The sequence below is a fragment of the Ixodes scapularis genome, unplaced genomic scaffold (genome assembly GCF_016920785.2).
Source record: "Ixodes scapularis isolate PalLabHiFi unplaced genomic scaffold, ASM1692078v2 PGA_scaffold8__174_contigs__length_109621045, whole genome shotgun sequence".
NCBI lineage: Eukaryota > Metazoa > Arthropoda > Arachnida > Ixodida > Ixodidae > Ixodes > Ixodes scapularis.
Window position 1 is genome coordinate 97637164 of NW_024609883.1, and position 22230 is coordinate 97659393.

Genomic DNA, 22230 nt, shown 5'->3' on the forward strand with positions numbered 1-22230 from the left:
GGACTCGAGCTGAAATAGTAATTGTCCGCTTTTTTATGTTGGAAGCCATTGACAACTTGTGCTTTGTTTTCAAATCTCAAGTAGTTCTGCTGCTGTTCACCGGCTGACACAGTCCTCTGAATGAGGTAGTATGAAGGACAAGCACATCAGAGGTTGCGGGACTTCTCTCGCTATTTGCGTGTTGGTGAGACGTTCTCACCAAAATGTTGTCCGATTGTGAACTTGCGAACGGGTCAGAAACATCACATTGGTTGATTATGCGCAAGCTGTGGCACCATGTCCAATCGGCAGCCGAGAACGCTTTTGCTCTCGCCTGAACCAAAGTCGGACCCCTGCGATTCTAATTTTGGTCCCGGGTGAGAGCAAGAGCTTTCTCCGCTGCCCATTGGACGTGCTGTCACGACTGTGCTGGGCAAGCATTGTAGACCAGTAAGAAATATTTGACCCATTTGCTGGTCCACGATTGGACAGTATCTTGTGGAGAACCTCTCGCCAACACACGGGCGATGAGAGAGATTACGTGGGCTTTGATGTGCTTGCTTCGAGTGCTCCTTTGTTCACTGGTGGACTTCAGCTCGTCTACAGCAGCGGAACAACTTGAAATTTGCAAAGCTGGCACGTGTCATTGATTGCTTCCAATGTGAAATAGCCGAAGACCATAATTTTAGCTTCCGTCCGGTACGACTTCCCCACAGCCCTCAGTTCGCAGCAGACGACCAGCTTTTTTCGGCTTTGTTAGCAGGTGATTCAAATGTGTTTTCTTGTTTTATTTTTATTGGCAAACGTTGCTTTGTAGCAGGCAAACTTTGTTCTTTGCTCACTTTACCAGACTAACCCGATAAGCAACGACCTTTTGGGTCTCTTCGTAATGGCCTGTTCACACATGTTACAGCGCCATCTTATTGCTATTAGGCAGCGCTAGAAATGGAACTGACCTTGCTGATGTGGCACTGATTTTGCGTATATTAAGACCCGATCATACACACACACGGCAGTGCTAACTTAGCACTCTAGGTACTGCCCCGAGTGCACTATGCACGGAGAGCCACCAAAGACTGTGCTGACGGCAGCCCCCTCGTCTACTGCCAGGGGCAAGCTGAAGGTGATCTGCATCACCGCGAGCAACACATGGGGCCTGTTCCTGCTAGTGCTGCTGCTGGGCTACGGCCTGGTGGAGGTCCCCCGGAGCTGCTGGAACGCAGGGCATCGGGGCCATTCCCTGCGCTACGCCTACTTCAAGGCCTCCAAGCTCAGCCTGGAGAAGTCCGAGGCACAGGACAAGCTGGACGACGTCCTCGAGGTGCGTTCCGGTCTATGGCTACGCTCCAGCTACAGCTATACTCCACTTGCGGCTGCACTCGAGCTAAGGCTGTATGCCAACACATGACTGAAGGACAGGGCATGCCTCTTGGACGAGGAAACTACTATACTTTGTTTAAACTTAAAATAAACTGCAGCGGGTTCAGAGCGAATCCGACCCTGAAGGTGCGTCATGTGGCCTCGGGCATTGCTACACCTCACTGGAAGGTCGCATGGCACGTTCTCGGTTTTGGATTGGCTTTGATGACTCGTAGCATTGGCCGCTGTTTGTTTTGAGGCGAAGCTGGGTATTACACGATTCCACCAGGCATTGGCAGAGACGTCCCTTCCATGCCACAAGTGAGCTTTTTTTTGGTGTGTGGATATGCTGCAGGGAATCGGTGGAGCAAAAGCTTTACCTGCATACTTTTACTTGGTTGCACTTGCTTCCTGACGGGTTCAGTACCGACACTTAATGTACGCTGAGAAAAAGTCTCGGATTTCGCATAAAGTTTATTTGATTTATGTAGTGGTTCACTGCAACAAAAGTAGATCTTTTAGTTATATATACCGTAAAATACGGAGAGTACCCACGCCACTTTCACTGAAACCTGGGTTGATCTAGACATGGGCGCTTGTCCGGCCTAATTGGGCGCTCAACATATAATTTTCTGAATTCCCAAGTTTGGAAAACATTAATGGCAAGCACTGGAACAAAGAGGGCACTGCCGCGGCATTTTACGGTAGTCATGTGCAAATGGTGAATTGCGTTCATACCTTTCCAAGTGTTGATTGCGGCGGGTTACCCCGTTGAGTGCGTTTCTTACCGAGCACCGGTGCACTGTGGAGAAGCAACACCCTAGGAGCTCGCTTCCGCGGGTGTTGCTTCTCCACAGTGCACCCGTGCTCGGTAGAAAGGGCACTCAGAGGCTAACCACCACGATGAAAACTTAAAAAAATATTAATATACAGTATAGACCACTTACAACGTAACTGCTTATAGTGCAGGACCGGGTGTAATGCGGCTTTTTTAAATAGCAGGTTCGCCTCCCATAGAACTCTATGTAATTACATACCGCTTAAAATGCAGGCGCGCGAAGGGAAATACCGGTTATAGTGTGGTTTTCGGAACAGCCCGGCGACCGCGCCGACTGACTGACGCAGAGAGCACGCTTCCCTGTGCGACACTAGATAACGGCGCGAGCCACAAGCGGCACTGGCAGGGCAAGGAGGTTGCTCGAAGAAGCGGGGAGAAGCGAAGAGAGAGGCTTCAGTTGCTATAGCGACGGAGGGACGCACGCATGTGTCGTTCACGTGCATGCGTCCCTCCGCTGCGTTGGAAAACAACCGCAACGACAGACCAATCGCAGGTCGAGGAGAAGTGTTCGCGCGCGTTGCATGTCTGTCGCGGGCCGGCTGCTTCTATCCGCGAACATGGCGTCGGTTTTGATCGTCGACGTAGACGGCGTAGAAGCTCATCGTTCCGTGCACTGGTTCCGCGTAAAAGCGCTATCCTTGGCTGTGAATTTTCGTTGCGTGCCGCTATGATAACCCAGCACGTACTAGAAGGGAAGATCCACCTACTCGTGCGGCGATGTTGTGGCGGCACTCTCAAGACAACAGAAACGCCCGTGTCGTTGTGTTTGTTTACTTCGACTACAGTGGTGCTTTCTAAGCATTTGTGTTTTCGAACATCGCCCGGATTTCTTATTTGGAGCATTTCATGCCTGTGCTCAAGTTGAAGGTATTACTGGCACGTACCGTATAAAGGATGCGAATTTTCACGCGTTTTCATTGCCGGAGAAAAGTGATTAGGGTTAGCAATCCTGAACGCTCGCAACGTCCGTCCGCAACCGCGACGCCGTCAAAAGGCTGCGCCAGGCAAAAGTCGCTCATTTCTTTCAAAATGTGTGACACACTTGAGAGAGAAGTGTACTAGTCTGGTGAAATAAAGACTTTCCTCAAACTAAAGCTTTATTTTTCATCTAACATAAAATAAATTCTTTTACTAAGGTAAGTCAGGTAAGTAGTCTGATGGCATGCATTTTGGCCTGAAAAATTGATGTTTTGGTTATAGTGCGGTACCGCTTATTGTGTGAATTTTCGCGACTACCGCGACATACGTTATATGCGGTCTACACTGTAGCAGTTCATCTCGAAGCGAGTATAGAATATTGTATTATTCGAAACTACGATTCGAAATTTTGAATATTCGCACAACACTGGAATATCTTTGTTTTTGGACTAGTTTTTTTTGTAAAGGCTTGTTTTTAGGTTTTGAAAGATGTGCCATACGAAAGTAAGAAAACTAGCTATTACAGACGAGTGGCCATTGTTTAATCACATGCAGCATGGTTGTGAGGAAAGCGTTGCACAGTGCCGCTAAGTAGCGTGTGAATTTTGTCCTGTGCAGGAAGTGCAGCTGGCTGCTGGAAGTGTGACGCACCAACACCCCCTGCGGAAACACCTGGAGGTCATTCTGTCTAAGGTAACAGACTTTGTCCGTGATGCTTAACTGGGACTGGAAGAAACGTCAAAAACCATGTGCAATAAAAAACATATGCAAAGGAGATTTTTTTTTTTTAAACTGCCTGGATGGGAAAGCGATATCATAAAATAAATTTACAACGAAACATTTTTTTTTAAGAGCTAGGTACACTTACAGTGCGAAACGAATTTGTAAGTGGCACCTGCGGGAGCCGCCCCTATAGTAAGTTGCAGCTGAAGAGGGTAGGGCGAGGGAAAAGGAAGGCTGGGGAGGAAGAAGCAGACGGAACGCTGGAGAGGAGAAGGGGAAACCTCCTCCTCTCTCCAGCATTCTGTCTGCTTCCTCCTCCCCGGCCTTCCTTTTCCTCGCCCTACCTTCCTGAGTTGCAACGAACGATAGTCCTGTACAGGTAGACCTGTACACCGCCATGTTGCGCTGCCGCCACTGCAAGTTACGCCGGAGCCGGTCAGCGCCGCTGGTAAAGTCCACAGAACCCCCGCGCCGCCGCCGCCGCACGCTGAGCGTGGCGTGCTGATGGCTGTACGCGTTTCTCCATGCCGCCGCCGGAAGGGAACACTGGCCAACGCCGCCATCGATTTCTGATTGGTGCACGGGTCTATCACGTGGTCCTTGTGCTCTTTCGGGAGCTTCCTATGGGCTCTAAAAGTTACTTATTAATCTTTGTCTTTTTGTTGCACTTAAAACCAAGATAAATAAGCAACTTCTAGAGCCCATAGGAAGCTCCCAAAAGAGTGCAAGCACCACGTGACTATAGCGTCCAGTCACGTGACTATAGCGGCCAGTCACGTGACTATAGCAGCCACTCTTCCGCGGCCTCCCGCAGGCACCAACTGCAAATTCGTTTCACGCCAAAAATATACCGTATTCATTCAAATCTAGGCCGATAGTTTTTATAAAAAAATTAAAATCGTAACTTGGGGGTCAGCCGAGAAACGAGGATGCGGTTCCTGCCTACACCACTTCGCGGTTGTGCTAGCTACCGAAACCGAAACTGCCGTATTCGTCGCCGTAGAATCGCGCCGCTTCACGTTTCAGAAAGTTTTTGGTGCACGAAAGGCAACCAAAACAGCAGCAGGCCCCCCCCCCCCCGCCGTGGCTGCCACTTGCGTGCATACCTCGGGCGCCGGGTTTCGTGACTCCGCTGCCGCGCAGCTTCCGCATGCCCCTCGCTACGCAAGGGGGGAAAGGGAGGGAGAAGGACTTTATGTGCCATGCCAGCCATGCTCCTTGCTCCTTGCCACCTCCCTTCTCTCCTTTGCAAACGCGCACACACACACAAAAAAAAAAGAAGTTTTGTTTGTTGTTTACGGCGACTGGCGGCGTTGCTCGCGTCTTTAGGGAGTTTTCGCAGATCGTTTTCGCCGTCCCGCTACGCTCTCCGCAACCCGCTACGATAACCGGAACTGTATAGTCAAGGCCATCGGCGTGCAGGCTCAGTAGCGGCTTCTTTGTAGCGGAGGGGGAAACGTGGTCAACGAATACTTCCTGTTATTTGAAAACTCAGACATAAACCGCTGACACCCCCGTCGGCTTCGTGGCCGATCTAGTATTGTACTATATCAGAAATAAATGCCGTTCTGTGTTTAATTTATGGTGTTCTACCGTTTCTTTCTGATCGGCCTAGAATCAAGGATTTTTATTTTTTGGGGCGAAGCTCCTTAGGGTCTAGCCTTGTCCGTCCAGCATCCGTGCTCACATCGAATTTGCTGGTGCTCGTGCTCGTGTAGGGCAAAGAAATAAAAAAATGATGAAAAAAAATGTTTGCACAGTCGACGGGATTCAAACCTGTGCGGGGAGACCCCAATGGATTTCTAGACCATCGCCTTAACCACTTGGCCACGACTGCGGGATGAGTAGGGGGCTCTGAGATGTGGTAGTAACTCAAGAGCTGGGGATGTCATGGATGAAACGTTGCATGTAGCCGCTCAACGTCTATACAGGAGAGGGTGCTGCAATCAAATGCGTATATAATTGCGTTAAACTTTGCATGTATTGGCTCAACGTTTATAGACGAGAGGGCGCTGCGGTCAAATGCTCAAATGCGTATATAACCACGTTCCATACCACGCATTCTCTTTCTGACATGGATGAAAACGAATGAAAGGCTCGGCATGCCGCGGCTCAGCGTCTACGCAGACAAGCACCACCAGAGCTTCGCCCCAATCAACATCATTCACCACGTGGAGATACGGTTATTATTTTTCGGCCTTGCCGTTTTGGGGGGTCGGCCTAGAATCGAGTAAATATGGTACCTCTCAAATTGTTTTTTTTTTGTGTTGTAAATTTATTTTAGGACGTCCTTTTTCCATCCAGGCTCTTCAAAAAAAACTGTTTTTCTTTGCAGATGTTTTTTAAGGGTAGCTATCTTTGTGCAAAACAGCAGTGAGGGGACACAAACTCATTATACAAATAAACGGGAATGCCTGCACCCTGTCTGTAAATACAACTACCACAATATCCCCAAACGGTAACCCACCCCTATCTTGGCATGATTTGCTTTAAAAAAAAAAATAGTCCAAAGATAGCACTAAGATAGTCATGTTTTCTTCATTGCCCCTACTAAGATAACAAGTTTGGCAAGTCACATGATCTAAAATTAGCATTCTGTTTTTTTCATCTCTCGATTGCATGCCGTGCTAGCCCACTTTTTATTTTAACTCGATTTGCTCTCAACGTTAGGTGGACTATCTTCCTGGATATTACGGTTGTAAAACGCAAAGGAGAAAGACACTTAGAAAAGATGTGTGCAGACTATCTCCTTTCTTTGTCTGAGGTTTTAGTTGTGTTTGCGATTCAACAGGTTATTTGCATACTAGTTCTTCTTTTACCCACTCTGTACCTGCAACATGGCCCATTTTGGCCGCAATTTAATTGTTCAATCTCTTTAGAGAACCCCAATTACTTGCCTCTTCCTCTTTGCATTTGCCGAACGCTTTGGAAGGGTGCACGGTCGCATTCAAGGTGATCAGCTTTCAAGAATGGTTGCAGGTTCCGAGCAGTACTGGCGCCAAAGGCAACGGTAGGGGCCGTCATCGTGCCCACCCGGAGATCGATGCCCTTTCGGGTGCCGCCGTCACCGAGAAGAGCCTGGTGCGTCTACACCAGCAGGTAAGACACCGTCGAGACGTCGCCCTCGGTGTGAGTACGTTTGTTTAGTTTGGGCAGGTTGCAGATGGTCTTGCTCTCCCCTTGCAACACAGAATGTGTTATGTGGCTGGCTCCTGGCACTTTCCTGTCGCGGAAGAGCGCCTTGGAGAAATCGGTCGGACACCGATCGGACACGAGTCCCGGCCAAACGCTGATGCACAACTCGTGTCCAGTCGGTGTGCTGGTTTCCAGTTGGAGACATAGAACGGGGAGCACTATGGCCCTGTCATCTGGGAGGTGGAAGGACATTTGGTGGGAGATAGCTTCAGGAGAGGGAAGAGAGCAAACATGCACTTCAGAGGTAACGAAGAGATGCGGAATAGCAGGCTCGAAGGTCGGATCGCAAGACTCCACGTTCCACGAAGGTCTGATTGCAAGGAACTTCATGTTCCACTCTCGCTGAAGCACCAGCCTTGGCAGCGCTTCCTTTTGTATCGATACGCAAGGTGACGTTTGCGCCGCCGAGACACAAGACGCGTACCAAGTTGCTCCGTGCGACATCGCTTGGAAGCAACGTGCAATACATTTTGTGTTAGAACTGAATTTGTCGCGATGATGTGGTAAAGAGCTGAATTTTAATTGCGTCACGTTTCTAAGGCCAGCTCTTGGAGTTTTAATGCGAAAGCATTAACTGGTCCCTTGGAGCGAACGGGCGTTATCAGCTGTTGAAGTCGCTCCAAACGACACCTAAATTGCCCTGTCCCATAGAGCGAAGCCTGTAGTCTGTAGCAGCAAATTGATGAAAAATTCCCATTGGCCTGTGCGTGGCATAGTTTCAGGAAATGCCACCCCACAGAGAAGCCCTCTGTGGGGTGTCCGGGCTCTGCAGAGTGACCGGCCGCAGAACCCGCCTGGACAGCCTATGCAGAGGTCCAGCCGGGCTCAGTGTGGCATGCAGCTTGTAGGAATATACTACGTATACGAATGCTTTCGCATTCCTACGCGTTAGCAGTCTTTGTATTTTGTGTCCGTGGCATGTGGCCTCGATGACAGCATCTCGGTGTTCACGTGGCGTAATCAACATCACGGTCGTTGCATGATGTCATGTGACACCGTAACGTCATGTGACCATGTGACACCTTGACGTTACAATGGTCACGTGACCATTGCAATGTCACGGTGTCACATGCCATGTAACATCAGTGTCACGCGAGACTGATGCCACATGACAGCATGATGTCATGTGACATAACGTCACATGACCATGTCACACCATGACAATGCAATGGTCATGTGACCATTGTGACGTCATGGCATCACGAGCCATGTAACATCAGTCGCATGACACCGTGATGCTACGTGGCGCTATGACGTCGCTGGTAATCCTTAAAGGACACATGCAAAGGAAAAAAACATTTTTTTTAGACAGCTTAGATGGAAAAAGGATGTCATAAAACGATTTTACAACGAAGAAACAAAATTTTTAGAGCTATATTTACGGCGCTATACGAATTTGTAGTTGGCGCTCGCGGGAGCCGCTGCTGGTCACGTGGTAGGCCCGCGCGCCGCCGCGCTGCGTCGCCGCCGCACGCTGAGCGTTGTGCGAACGCCGCTTCAACGCGTTTCTTCACGCCGCCGTCGCCGCCGCCGCACAAGTTCGTCTGCTTCGGGGCGCCGCCGCCGTCGTCTGACCGGCGCACAGGTCTATCACGTCTGCTTGCGCTTTTTCAGAAGTTTCCTTTGGGCTCTAAAAGTTACTTATTCGTCTTGGTTTTTTGTTATACTTCAAACAGAGATGAATAAGTTACTTTTAGAGGCCATAGGAAGCTTCCGAAAGAGCGCAAGCACCACGTGATAAATAAAGACCAGTCACGTGATAAATACAGACCACTTTTCCGCGGTGCCCGCGGGCGCCAACTACAAATTCGTTTTGCGCCGTAAATATAGCTCCAAAATTTTTTTTTCTTCGTTGTAAAATCGTTTTATGGCGTCCTTTTTCCATCTAAGTCGTTTAAAAAAAATGTTTTTTTCCTTTGCATGTGTCCTTTAAATGCTGTACATTTAGAGTGCTTTTGGGGTATACCGAAGAGACGGACACTTTCTTACTTCTACTCGTGCATCTTTTTTTTTTTTTTTTTTTTCTGCTTGAGTAATGAATAATAATAATATTAATGGTGATCTTGTTTGCAGGTTATACGTGCACTGCAGCAACACGGGCGCACCCAGTGCCAGTGGACGACGCTGGTGGAAAAGGCGCTGGCGCTGGAGGACGTGGCGCGGAACGAGGAGAGTCCCGAGCGGCGTTTTCGGCGATCCGCGCCGCACGACCATCCGACGGGCTGTGCGCCTACGCTCGGTGAGCACGTTCGGAGCGTAGAGTTGATATTGTCGCGGATGAGAAAGGACGGACAAACGCAAAACTAAAAATGAAGGTTTAATCGGCGAACTTGCGCCAGAAACAAAAGAAAGAACAGGCGTGGAGAAAGCAGCGACGAGCGTTGAGGTGTTGGCGTGACAGCTGGTCAGTGCGGAGTCTCCAACTTGGCAAGGCCACGCCGGGCTCCTTATCTATTACCCTCAGCACGAGCGTCGGACCTTCAGGGTAAGAGTAACCGCGAATCTTCTAGAAGTATGGAGTAGCGTTCTTTCTCGACCATGCATGCGGCAATACGATTTATCTAGAGGGATAAGTCCTATGCATTTTGGCGGCTTCGGGATGGTGGCGCATAGACAAGGACTTTGGTGGTCCCAGTATACGGTAGAACCAAATTGTTTGAAATGCTTTGATATGCACAAAGCGGGAAAACATCACTTGCAAGGTAAAAGTAATTGGGTTGTGTGTGTGTTTATATAGCCAGAAGTTAGTGAGCCTCAATAGGCGTCTGGTGTCTCAGCTGTAGATAAGACATTTAGCCAGTGCTGTACGACTGCTAGCCTGTGGTCTGTAACCTTCACCACATTGTAGTTATACACGACCCCACGCCGGTACGATGCTCATCCAGATAGAAACGGGCAGGGGTGGGGATTGAACCCAGGATCCCTAGGTTCTGCGGCATGTGTTTTCGCACCACATGCTGCAAGCTGCGGTGTGTTAATACTCGGCCGCCAATCCCCCTCACTTGTGAGGTCTGTATCTAGTGCTTTTCTAGCTTTATTTTACACAAAACTACCGTCATGGTGCATTGTAAAAAAATAAATAGGGTTAGCGAGCACTCCAACAGCTTTGATTTGTCGTGTCCTGCTCCCGTCTTTACCCCCCCTGGTTTGGAGTGGCCTTGGTGACTAGGGTAGTTAGGTTTTGGGCGGGAATTGAAGTATACGCTGCCTTCTCGCAACATTGTTTTGGGACCACCGATCTTGCGCTTGATGATTTGTCACACTTCACTCCCGTATGTTTATCCTGATCCCGATACGCGATGCTCGAAGACGTCATTGACATCTCGTATGATTCTTGGCGTTCTTGTGCCAAGTAGTCGGGAAATTGGGACAAGCGGGTGCTATGTAGGGATGCTCCAAATCTGCCAAGATTCAAGTTTAGACAGGTTTGACTCTTTCTAACTCTTAGTGTACAGCTTGTCAAAAGTTTGACTGAAGTTAAACTTTAGCATGCATGCGCGGAGATCGAAAATGAGCCGACACTTGCTGCCTGACTGGGGAAAGCATAATATTTATTGGGTATATTGTATCATTGTTTCACAGTAATTAACTAAAGCATCAAAAGTGCGTGCAATGGCTTTTATATTGCATACACATTGGTAATGTTTTTATAAAGTATAAGATGAACTACTTTATAATTTATTTGTTTCCCAAAATTAAATTTTTTGTGTAGAAGTCGGACAGCACTGACCATAAGTAGAACTTCGAACTTCCAGGCTAGGTGGAACAAGCTACCGCCTGTTGTAGAAGGTACAGCCTTTAGCATCCATCCATCTATCCATTGTAGAATTTTGTAAACAGTCTGAAGTTTTGCTAAACCAGTCGGACAAAGGTTCGCTGAAGCAGTCGGAATTTGAGGCAGCTCTGCGATGCCCTTTCCTTCGTGCTGGTACGGTGCATGGGGTGCGTTTCTGACTGACGTGTTTAGCGTCCTATCCCACCCATTCATTAAAAGTGGTACCGAAGTGGCAACAAATGACATCACAGAGAACTGCCAGGGTTGCGACGTCCAGCAACATGACACGGAGTGTCATGTTGTTGGACATCTCAACCCTGGCAGTTGGGCGTAAAAGTTCCAAGTGAAAATAGAAGCACGCGCGAGTGTCGCCGTTGTCGCGGCGTCTAAACTTCTGGCTGCCAAAACTTCCGTGGGCTGCCACACTGGAGATTGACCTGCAGCAGAATGGGCGTCTGCAACGTCCACCATTACAGCTGTTGCGACATCGCCGGGATTGCAGCGAGCAATAGTGTGACACTTTTGCGACGTCACCAGGAGGAAATCGAGGAACCCCATTTGAGGTCGAGGTAAACACACCAGTCGGAGACGCAGTCCAGGCACTTTAGTGGGCGGGGGGACTCTGCGCACCCTTGCGTGGAGGTCGGGACTGACACACGTCCTTTTGTGCCCGACGGCAGAATGGTACTGGCGGTGCTGCGTGCGCGGCTGGTCTCTGCGTATCCTGGGGGCCGTGCTGGCCCTGCTGAGCGCGGCACTGGTCTGGTCGGAGATGACCTTCTTTGTGCGCCAGCCCATCCTGACCCTCTTTGGCGTCTTCCACCGCTCGGCCGAAAGCTCGCACGACTACGTCGCCATTGAGGTTCGTCCTTCTTCAACGTTGCACACCGTGCCTTTCGTTCTTGTTTCTGCTTTGTTGCTGGTCAGTAGCTTGTGTGCAAAAATGAGTGGAACGGTTTTGGTGACTCGCATTGTGGGACTTTGTGATTTCATGTCACTTTGTGTCATCATGTGACTGTGACGTTGTGCGACTTTGGGACGTTGTGTGATTTTGGGACAGCATGTGCCTTTGTATTGTCGCATGACTTTGGGACGTCATGTTACTATTTTGGAATGTCATTGGACTTTGTGACGTGTGACTTTATGATGTTGTGTGATTTCGGGACATCATGTGATGTCACAAAACCATGTTACACAGTGTCATGTAACATCCAGTGTCATGTGACATCCAATAACTGTGATGTCAGTTTCACCCTGAAGCCACGATGTTATGCCGTGGTGTCACATGACGCCGGGTCCCGCGACACGTCACCGTGCCATGGGACACCAAGAGTTCACTGAGCCACATCACATGACAAAGTGTTGCATAGCATCACACATCATCACATGACCTACATTTAACGGAAAACCTTCCCGCTAAATTTAGGCGATGTGACTTTGCCGTGTTTTCGTGTTTGCGTAACAACTTTTCGTGATGCCTGAGACGTGAAAATCGGCTCATAAAGGCGTTCTGTTTGTATTAGAAATTTTGGCGGCTTCCACACTGCAGTGTTGGAGGGAAGCGAAACGTTTAAAGAATGCAACGTCTTGAGTGGAGGTTGAGTCAGGTGAAATGGAAGGAAATAGTTTGTAAAAGATGCGATAACCAAAAGGCATTGTGGGATATGTGGCTTACGGTTGGCACGACGTGTTTCAGCTGATGAGCATTGTCACCATCGGCTACCTGTGCGTGTGTGCCTACTACACGGTGTTCCGGGTTCGTGTGCTCAACTACTACTATCTGGCGCCCCAGCACCAGACGGACGAGTACAGCCTCATCTTCTCTGGCATGTGAGTGGACCCCCTGTTGCCACGCTTCCATTTTTTTTTTTTGCGTACACTCGGAGACGCTCTTAAACATGGGGCAAGTACGGTCTTGACAAATCAGTGGCAACGTAAGCGATTGCAAGGGAGCACATTGTGGTCGGTCGCACTTAAACAGAAGTTTGTGATCTGGCCTTAAATGGGTAATCCACAGGTTTTTTCATTGTCTCCGATTTGCTTGAAATTTTGCTAAACTAACCAACAAACATCGCGAAAATAGTATCCCAAATATTAGGTCAAAATATTTTTTCGCGAAGTTATTGAATTTATAGTTTTGGTCCTCACCGTGTTTTTCAAGCTCGAAGTCTCTACTGGCAACAATGAAGAAGTGACGTCAGTGGAAGGCAGGGGTTCACTCTTTGGGCTGTAGATTTTGTTTTAAACTGATTCGAAGCAGTTTCATGGTGTCAAATAAATGCTTGGAAAGCTCGCTGCAGTACCCGCGCTCCAGCACGGAACAAATGATTGGCATATTCTATTTTTTGGCTGCTTGCTCGACTGGCAAGCCTGCCTGCCACTGACGTCACGGCACTGAAAAGTGCGCGTATATTTGAATGTTGGTTTTTGCATCATTTTCATTTTCCGATTTCACATTACCTAGTATGAATTTCGCGATTCTAAATAGCATACCGGAGAGAGTAAAGGCCGGGGAGTCAGAAAATATAGTTAGTTGAGGTAGCTCAAAAAATCGGTGGAGTACCCCTTTAAGACAACGCTGGAAGTCTCTGTAGTGGGGCGTCGCTTACTTTTGTTGCTGCATCCACTGTGCGCGCTCCTTGCAGGCTGCTCTGTCGGCTGACCCCTCCGATGTGCCTCAACTTCCTGGGTCTCATCCACCTGGATACCCACGTGACCAGCGAGGCCGGGCGCATGGAGACTGCTTACACCGAGGTGGACTATTTGCTCTAATATTACTCGATTCCGAACGTAGGCCGACCCATGCGCCACTGTGTAGTCTTTGGCGACGTAACATCTGCAGGCAAAGCACCGCCTCCGGCACAGGCTCGTTGCCTTTAGTCCATGGTGGAAGGTGAGAGAGGTGTCTGAACGGTGCTGCCTTGTTACGGAGCAAGTGCGGCAAAGTTGAGCCTCCACTTCTGACAGACGCCGCAAGATGGCGCAGTATGCAAGGAGCCGACGAGAGCCAGTCAAGGCGCCCCTCTTATTCCCGCCCATGCTTACAAGGCCACATGGCACGCGACCGTGCCTGTGCGAAGGCCCCAAACCGACAGTGCTGGCCATGTTCAGAGGCCTCTCTCTCTCTACTTCCACTGTGCTTCAGTAGTGCTTTCTGCGTACGTTAAACTGTTTCGGAGATGGAAAGCTCGAGTTGCAGGCAGAGTTTCTACGGCAGATCTTATGTGGCAACAGGCTAGCCCCAATGTGCATCCAGCGTCTGCTGTAGTTGGAGAGATTCAGCCAGCAGAGTATGACTGCTAGCTCGGGGTGTTTAAGGTGCACCATTCTGTAGTGATCGTATGGACGCACACCGGTATGACACATGTCCAGATTGAAACGGACAGGGATAAAGCTCAGGGTCCCTGGCCTTTATGGCGCGAGCTATCGCTCGACGTGGTCCGAGCTACGGTACAATAACAGGCACAACCTTTGATCTCCCACAACCGGAATCCCGTCTCGGACGCCAGTAGGGGTGCTCCAGCGTAATGTTGACAGTCGCCGATTTGCCTCAAACTTGGTTCAGTGCGTTAATAGGCACATCTGAACTGGTAGCCCAGATTACGAGCCACAGTACTTTTTTTTTTAATTTTTTGCAAAGTTACTGAATTTTGAAGTTTGGTTGCAGAGGTGGAAAGACTCTGCTGGCAACAGTGAAAGTGTGACGTAAAATGTAATATAGGGCAACGTGGGGGCAATGTGGCTTGTTCCGGACGGGTTACAAGAAGCTTGACGGTCTGAAATGAATGCCGTCAAGGCTCACGCCAGTAAAACGAAAAAGCCTGCACAAAATATTGCGCTGTTAAGGCTGGCTGCCTTACTTACAAGTTGCGCAAAGTGCGACGCCACCACGCTGCAGAATGCGGGAAAAATATTTAATGTTGGTTTCGTCATCGTCTTGTTCGCTGTTTTCTCGGTAGTTGTTTTGAATTTAGAAATAATGAATGGCGTGCCGGGAAGCATAAGGCCTTGTCATTCCCTAAAAAATGTTTACCATAGAATACTGCGCATCTGCCCATTCCACATTAAGTGCCCATTCCCGAATTTGCAAGACTTGAAAAAATATGCACGGTGCATTTATATGTAAAATTGATGACCGGACAAGCGCCCATCCCCAATGTTTTCACAATCATCTCTAAATTCTGACTTTTGAGTAAGCACATAGCCGGTATTTTGCGGTAGTTTGAATACAGTGCCCGGTACGAGCCTCCAACCGCCGCAGTTGCCATGGCCAAAAATAATGATCCCTCGATTTCTGTCCGCCGCCGACGTAGAAGTGTCGCGTCACCGGCAGTGTCCCGTCACCGGCGGTTCGTGTGGCAGACACCCGACCCATCGCAGCAAAGAATTCGGACGCTGCGACGACGCCATCACTCGCTTTCCCTCGTGCTTTTTTTCCAGAACTTCTATGCCCAGTTCCCACTTAATGGCCGTTTTCAATGCACGGGGGAACACCAGTCGAAGACACGTCCCAGGCACCGTAGTTTGGGTGGCCCGAGCAACGGCCTGAGCTCCCCTTTAACTTTTTTGGTCGCGCGTGCAGATCATGGGCCACATGGACGTGATCTCGATCATCGCCAACGGCTTCAACATCTACTTCCCTATGCTGATATGCGTGCTGTGCCTGGCCACCTACCTGCACGTGGGCTCCCGCCTGCTGCACTGGCTCGGCTTTGAGCAGTTCCTGGGCGACGACGACATGACCGTCGACCTCGTCAACGAGGGGCGCGACCTCATCAAAAGGGGTACGTGGACCCCCCCCCCCCCCTTTAAAAAGACCCAGAAAAGAAAAAAAAAAATTTTTTTTAAACAGTCTGGTTGGGGACACGCAAAACAAAAAATTAAGTTTACGTGAAATAAAATTTTTTAGAGCAGTATTGGTGGCGAGAAATTGTTTTGATATTCTGCGCGCAAAGCCCATGACGTCACGGGTCATTCCGGAATGACCATCTCGGTCATGAAGGCGAAGCCGATCCACCTCTCCTCCTACACGCGTCCGAAATTCCGAGAGAGAAAACTAGTGGAAAGGGGAGGTGACTGCCGACTAAATCGCGTCTCACGCCGTCAATATTGCTCTAGAAAAAAAATTTTTTTTTCGCATAAAATAAAGTTTTTGACACGTGTGTTACAATTAAATTGTTAAAAAAAAAAAACTTTTTTTTTTTAAACAGCTTAGATGAAAAAAGAATGTTATAAAACGAATTTACAACGAAGAAAAAAAATGTTAATGCCCGCGGGAGCCCCTGTGGGTCACGCGGTTGACCTGTGCGCCGTCGCGCAGCGCCGCTGCCGCCTCAAAAACACCGCTGCCGAACGCCGAGCGTGGTGCGCAGCCGCTTCAACGCGTTTCTCCACGCCGCCGCCGCCGTCGCCGCGCAAATTCGTCTGCTCCGCGGCACCGCCGCCATCGTCTGACCGGCACACAGATCTATCATGTCTGCTTGCGCTTTTTCAGTAGTTTCCTTTGGGCTCTAAAAGTTACTGATGAATCTTAGTTTTTTGTTTTACATAAAACGAAGATGAATAAGTTACTTTTGGAGACCCTAGGAAGCTTCCAAAAGAGCGGATTTACCACGTGACAAATAGCGGCCAGTCACGTGACAAATAGCGGCCACTTTTCCGCGGCGCTCGCGGGCGCCAGCTACAACTTCGTATCGCGCCATAAATGTAGCTCTAAAAATTTTTCTTTTTCATTGTAAATTCATTTTATGACTTCCTTTTCCCAACCAGGATGTTTAAAAAAAAGCTTTTTTCCTTTGCATGTGTCCTTTAAAGGAGCTGTGCAACAATTTCAGGGCTATGCTTAAATTATTGTGGAAGTTGATGCCTGACACTTTTGAAGTGAAATACAGAAAACAGATTTTGCCTGGATACCCTAGTTTTTATTTAAAAAAATGAAAAAGATCCAGGCTTTTGCCGCCTCCCAACTCGTACGTCGTCTTCCGGGTCACGAGCGCAGTGACGTCACTTGAGTAGGCGCGGGGTTCCGGAAAAGTTCTCTCTTTAGAGCCATCAGTGAGCAGCGAGAACTCCTCCGCTGGCGACCGCGTGACCACGTGCTGGCGGGCGCTGCGCAAAAATAAAAGGAGGAAAGTCTCATCCGGGTCCGGCCATACCCGTCCGGCCCTCTCAAGGAGGTTTAGGCTCTCTCCCCCTCCCCCTCCGGCTTCTGGCGGCTGTTCACGGTAGCAGATGGAGCTGATAGTTTTGTGGAGCTAGGATAGATGGCGCCACTAAAACTCCGTATAATAAAAGTTTTGTCGATGATACCAGGTTTTTGACGCATTTATAGATATGTTGTAACGACAAGATTTATAGAAAAGTTACCTTTATCGAGCAGGTATTCGCACAACTTGCTATTTTTCTACAAGATTCCCCAGTGACGTCACGCCGCGTGTTTCTCATGGCCGCCGCTCGCGGGTGCAGGTCGGGGAGTATTCTAAGTTTTGCCTTGCTATTAAGCAGCGGAATCGCAACATTTCGCTGAAAGGAGGTGTGTTTTCTGTCATTTGTGACAAGGTGAACAATATCAAAAGCAGAAGATGCCAATTCTTTCAACGTTAAAATCGTTGCACAGCTCCTTTAAGGCACCTCGAATACTTAGCAGTAGTCGGGTCACCGATGTTGACTACAGTAGGCTCACGATAATTGAAACTCAAATATTTCGTACTTCTGGTTATATTTCTAACAAATTTCAAAATTTTGGTTGTTCCGCTTATTTTCTAATGTATTCATAAGCCGCTTAATCCGAATGACATGTTTGTGCAATTCATGTTTTTTGTTCTCATGGCCCCGTTGATTGCGTTGTTTCCGAGCGCTGGTGCACTGCAGGGAGGCAACGCCCGCGGAGCTTGCTTCCGCGGGTGTTGCTTCTCGGCAGCGCACTGGTGCTTGGTGAGAAGCGCACTCAACGGGCTCAAGCGGAGCACACATGATCTATGAAAACTGGCGCCACGCGAAAATTTTCGCGGCAACTTGCGCGGACACTGTGGAGTGGCAGCATGGCATAGGTCCTTGTCACAGCGTCCTCACAAGTTGCTACGAAAACTGCCGCGCAGTGCCCATTTTCGTTGCTCCTGTGTCCCCTTCTTAATAGTTTACATTAGACAACTTGGCCTGATGAACATACTTAATTTTGTTTTGAGTTGTCATGTGCTGTGTAAGCAGTCCACGATAAACAACATTTTTGAGTGATAAACAAACTTTAATCATACATTTAACTAATGTTTCTTGTGTGGCATACCTGCTTACAATCAGCAGGCTTATGAAGAGGAAATCATCACATATCTGCTTTATATGTGTAGCCATTCGTATGGCAAATCATAACTTTTTCTTGCATCATATTTGATAAATTTCTGATACTTCAAACTTCCGATAATTCAAGCAAAATTCGTGGTTTCCCCAAGTATGAATTAACTAGAGTTTACTGTACTATAGATATTTCCTTCAGAATCCGAAAAGTTTGCTCCCAAAGTGCGGCTTCCGGCGTCCATTTCAGAGCGAGGCCGCAGGCAGAGGGTGGCCCTGGGAGAGTCCAGGCGCCGTCCACAGGCACGCTCTGCAACCGCCCGGCAAGACGAGCCGGCCCTGCCCACGCAGCCGGGTGAGTGCAAGCAGACGCGCAGCGTCGCCAATCTCAAATGCGGGCCGAAGGGGGCGCCACTTTTGGCGCCGCCAAGCAGAGACGTAGCGCCTGTAACGCATTCCCGACCTGCGTGTTTAGCTTCCTATTCCGCCCACGCATCGAAAATGGTCCTAAAGTACCAACAAATGACTTCAGAAAATCCGAAGTGTCACGTGACGTGAACTTAGCTGAAGTCCCCGACAGAGTGAGAAAGGCGCGTCTTCCGAACGCTCAACCTCCAGCACGCGCTTTATGCCTTTTGCCGTATTTTAGCTTTGGGATTACATGGTGAAATTGCAGTATTTGGGGGTTGTGGCTCGTCCTCTCTCATTTGTACCAACATAAAACAACATAGAAAATATAAGCTAGAAATTCTTTCAACGTTAAAGACTGTAGAACTGCCCCTTTGTGAGACGGAGAGGCCGGAATACGGCGACCAGGTGATTCGACTCTCGCCCTTGCCGTCGCGCAGGCTCCGGTACAATGACGCGGTCCGGTTCGGAAGAGAGCGCCCGCACGGAACTGCTGCGCGGCGTCGAGCCCCTGGACTATACGGAGCCGTCGTGGGAACGATACCAGCGCCCCGAACCTGCCTGGCATCACGGGGAACAGCCGCCAAGGGGTCTCTTCGACGACGTCTGAACTGCCTTCCACGCACTCTAACCACAAAGTGTGAAACGCGGAGAGACCGTCGCCGCCGGGTGGCTTGGCAGTGCCCCGTTGTGACGGCGTGACCTTGCTTTCCCCACCCCTCCCACGTTTCTCTCCCAGACTGCGGTTTTCAGAACCCTCCCTGCCCGACGTACCCGCATTGCCGTAGAAGCTCGACATTCCCGGTGTTCCGAGGCCATGGCCGGACTTGTGGAAATGAGATGTGGTTTCCTGCCATAACGGTGCACGTATATGTGGTCTACACACCGGTTTACACACTGGTGCACTGGTATGTAGAGCGGTGTAACAGTATGTAGATCAGTGTGACGGTATGTGGGCTAGTGTCAAATGGTCTTCATACTGGTACATCAGTATGCCATTATGTGTGTTGGTGTATGTGTGCAGTGCGATCCACTTATAACGATGCCCCATATGGCGCTTATGACAATCGGTTTCTAAAGTTTCTAGACTAGAAACTCTCAGTTTCTAGTTCAGATACATGAATAATCGGTTATAACGATTGAATTTTCGGGTTTTCTCAGGATTGTGGTAAGGGGATTGCACTGTATGTGGTCTGTATGCTGGTACACTGATGTACGTACAGGTGTACCGGTGTGTAGACAGATGTACCGGTCTATATAGCGGCAGGTTTGAAGAACGGGGGGCACTTTCGGGTCGCTTCCTTGGCAGTGCTTTGGCGTCGCACGAGAGTTTGTTACACACGTGCGGCTCAAGCTCCGTTGCAGACTGCGTGCTCACACCGGAGGTAGGCTCGAAAAAGAGACACTTTGTTTGTCTCTAAATGTTTGGTGGCTATTTGAGGACTTTCACTCCGCTAAACGTTCCGTTGCAAGTTTGCCCTTCCCACCCACCAGCAATTTCGGTCAGTCAAGAAATCGGGTACTGTGCTATCGGTCGACGTAGCGGTGTTAGATATAATTTTATTGCTATTAACATGTCGTAGTAATTCCCGCGTACCATCGTGAATAATGGCGTGCTTGCGAGTCATTTCATGCAGTGAGGCTCGCAGTCGAGGCGATGTTGCTGCTTTTTACTCGGAGAGGCGCTAGTGATATCCAGTCATTGCATCGCGGAAGAAGCCACGATCCTAGGAGCGTTGCAGATACGTCAACAATAGCCATATCTCGTCATTAGTTCGCGCAAATATTAGCCTCCGTTTCGTGGTTGGTTTCGTTCCGTTGAGTCCAAGAATGTTCCCGTTTTCGTGTCGTCTTTTTGCGGCGAAGCTGATTCCACATCGAGTTCCATATTTGTTGTGTTGTTGCTCAAAGTGTTTTAGGTTTTATATAATAAAAGTAGCGTGAGCTTTCGGCGGTGTGTAAAAAGAGCTTGTTTGCTGCCATGGTTTGTCACTTTCACGTTTGTTCTTGTTCGAGGCAAATAGATGTTCCCGGAGATATAAACAAGTAGAGAGCCCGTGCTATGCGTAAGCATAGCAGTATAACTTTTCCAAGGGCAGAAGCACTGAACCAATGTGGAGCACAAATCTGTCTGCTTCTTCTTGCGCAGGGGTTGTAGCCCTCAATGCTAGGGGCCTCAAGGTCTACCCACTACCGTTCCAATTGGAGCCTGCATCATTCTGACTTCGCCTTAGCCCCTGCGCAAGAAGCAGAACTTGTGCTTCGCATACATGGCACGGTGCACCATGCCGGTGGTCGTTTTTACTCGTTCCTGCCGAGAAAAGCATTTGGCAGTGTGGAATGCATGCTGCGGAAGCTGTGCACAACTAGCAAGGCCACCGGAATGGCCACCGGCGCGATGTCGACGCAAGCCATACCTGGAGCATCTAGAGCAAAGTATGTTGCAGTATTCCTCAGGATAGAGCACCAACGGTGTGCTGTTAGGTGCTTTGCTTGTGCGAGTTTATTGATCCGTAGCTTTCAACATTTTTGTCAAGCTACTGTGGTTGCTGGCAGAGTGAAAACGGTAGGGCGTGTCTTTCGAACGCCCGGCCCCCAGCACGCGCTCCATGTCTTACGCCTCGCCTCGACTGCCGGTGCGTGCTCCAGGTGCACAAGATGCCGAAACGTTGAATGTAGGAAGCTTGAGCTGTAGGCAGGACGACCGAAGCTCCTCCCTGCCGTCCTTAACTTGTCAGCGACGATAATGGGACACTCAGTCCTGCGCTCGTCTTATTTTTCCGATCGTAGTTTGATGGATACTTTTAGTCCGACTTCTACTCGGGATCTTCAAGCGCATGAAAATGATGGTATATGGTGGTAGCACAGGTAAGCACTCTCACCAACTCTAGCATTCTGGACATACTCGCTCCTGCTTTTGGGTCGCAGCTGCAAGGCTGCAAGAATGTGTTCGATGTAGTAGTACTGCTAGTAACTTATTTTCAATGTAAAACATTTTTTGTACATTTGAAAAAAAAAATTGTCGCTCCTCCGACTGCAGTTGTTCGTTGTTTGTAGAACTTTGAATCAGTCTGGTGTACGTTTGCAAAATGCTTGTTAGATGGAGATGCGTGGAAAAATGGAGTGTGCATGTGGCCAGAAAGAACTATTGTAGTAGTATTTATCGATTAAAATGTACATCCCTCCGTCTCATGCTGCCTGTCTCCATCATACTTTGAAAAGGGCTCGAGCCTCCTGGTGTAGACTTTCAAGACATAACCTGTTTGAGTGTGACTGCTCCGACACCCGTCTACTATTGTTGACACTTGTAGCACGGTTTTAGTATTACATTCACTGTGGTTCGCACTGTTGTAGCTGAAGTGCGACTGCTTGATCGAGACTTTATACAATTTTACGGTTGTTACTCCGAATACGGTTTTGATGCTGAGGGCTCTAAAAGGTTGGATATGTTAAAAACTTCCAAGATTTTCACCTCGCAGCTTTCCTGTTGACAGGTCATCCGAGTACTACAGCGTGCCCACGAAGTCCGATGAAGCCTTTAAAGTGGCCGCATAAATCGGCTCGGTAACACATCGTCCTACGATTTACCACTGAGGTGCCCGAAGTTGGTGGAAGTATCGCGTGAAAATTTCAAAGAACAAACTTGCCCAAGTAGAAAGTAAATAAAACGGTAACTGATCTTTCCTACCTGCAGTGCCCGTCTACCATCCACGCACCCTTTGACTGGCGCAATAACTGATGGATGGCG

General features: G+C 49.0%; 1 protein-coding gene across 2 annotated transcripts in view; it reads left to right on the forward strand.

Moving 5' to 3' along the window:
- LOC120849290 (G-protein coupled receptor-associated protein LMBRD2B) overlaps positions 1 to 21669 on the forward strand; it is a 32045-nt gene extending 10376 nt beyond the window's left edge. For both annotated transcript variants that reach the window (XM_040221493.3, XM_040221496.3), the window contains exons 6-15: positions 1090 to 1300; positions 3713 to 3787; positions 6797 to 6916; positions 9086 to 9251; positions 11468 to 11649; positions 12484 to 12617; positions 13433 to 13541; positions 15370 to 15571; positions 18325 to 18429; positions 18923 to 21669. In XM_040221493.3, coding sequence (XP_040077427.1) covers positions 1090 to 1300; positions 3713 to 3787; positions 6797 to 6916; positions 9086 to 9251; positions 11468 to 11649; positions 12484 to 12617; positions 13433 to 13541; positions 15370 to 15571; positions 18325 to 18429; positions 18923 to 19092 — 1474 coding nt within the window. In that variant the 3' untranslated portion in view covers positions 19093 to 21669. The remainder of the gene's footprint in view (positions 1 to 1089; positions 1301 to 3712; positions 3788 to 6796; positions 6917 to 9085; positions 9252 to 11467; positions 11650 to 12483; positions 12618 to 13432; positions 13542 to 15369; positions 15572 to 18324; positions 18430 to 18922) is intronic.
- The last annotated feature ends 561 nt before the right edge of the window (positions 21670 to 22230 follow it).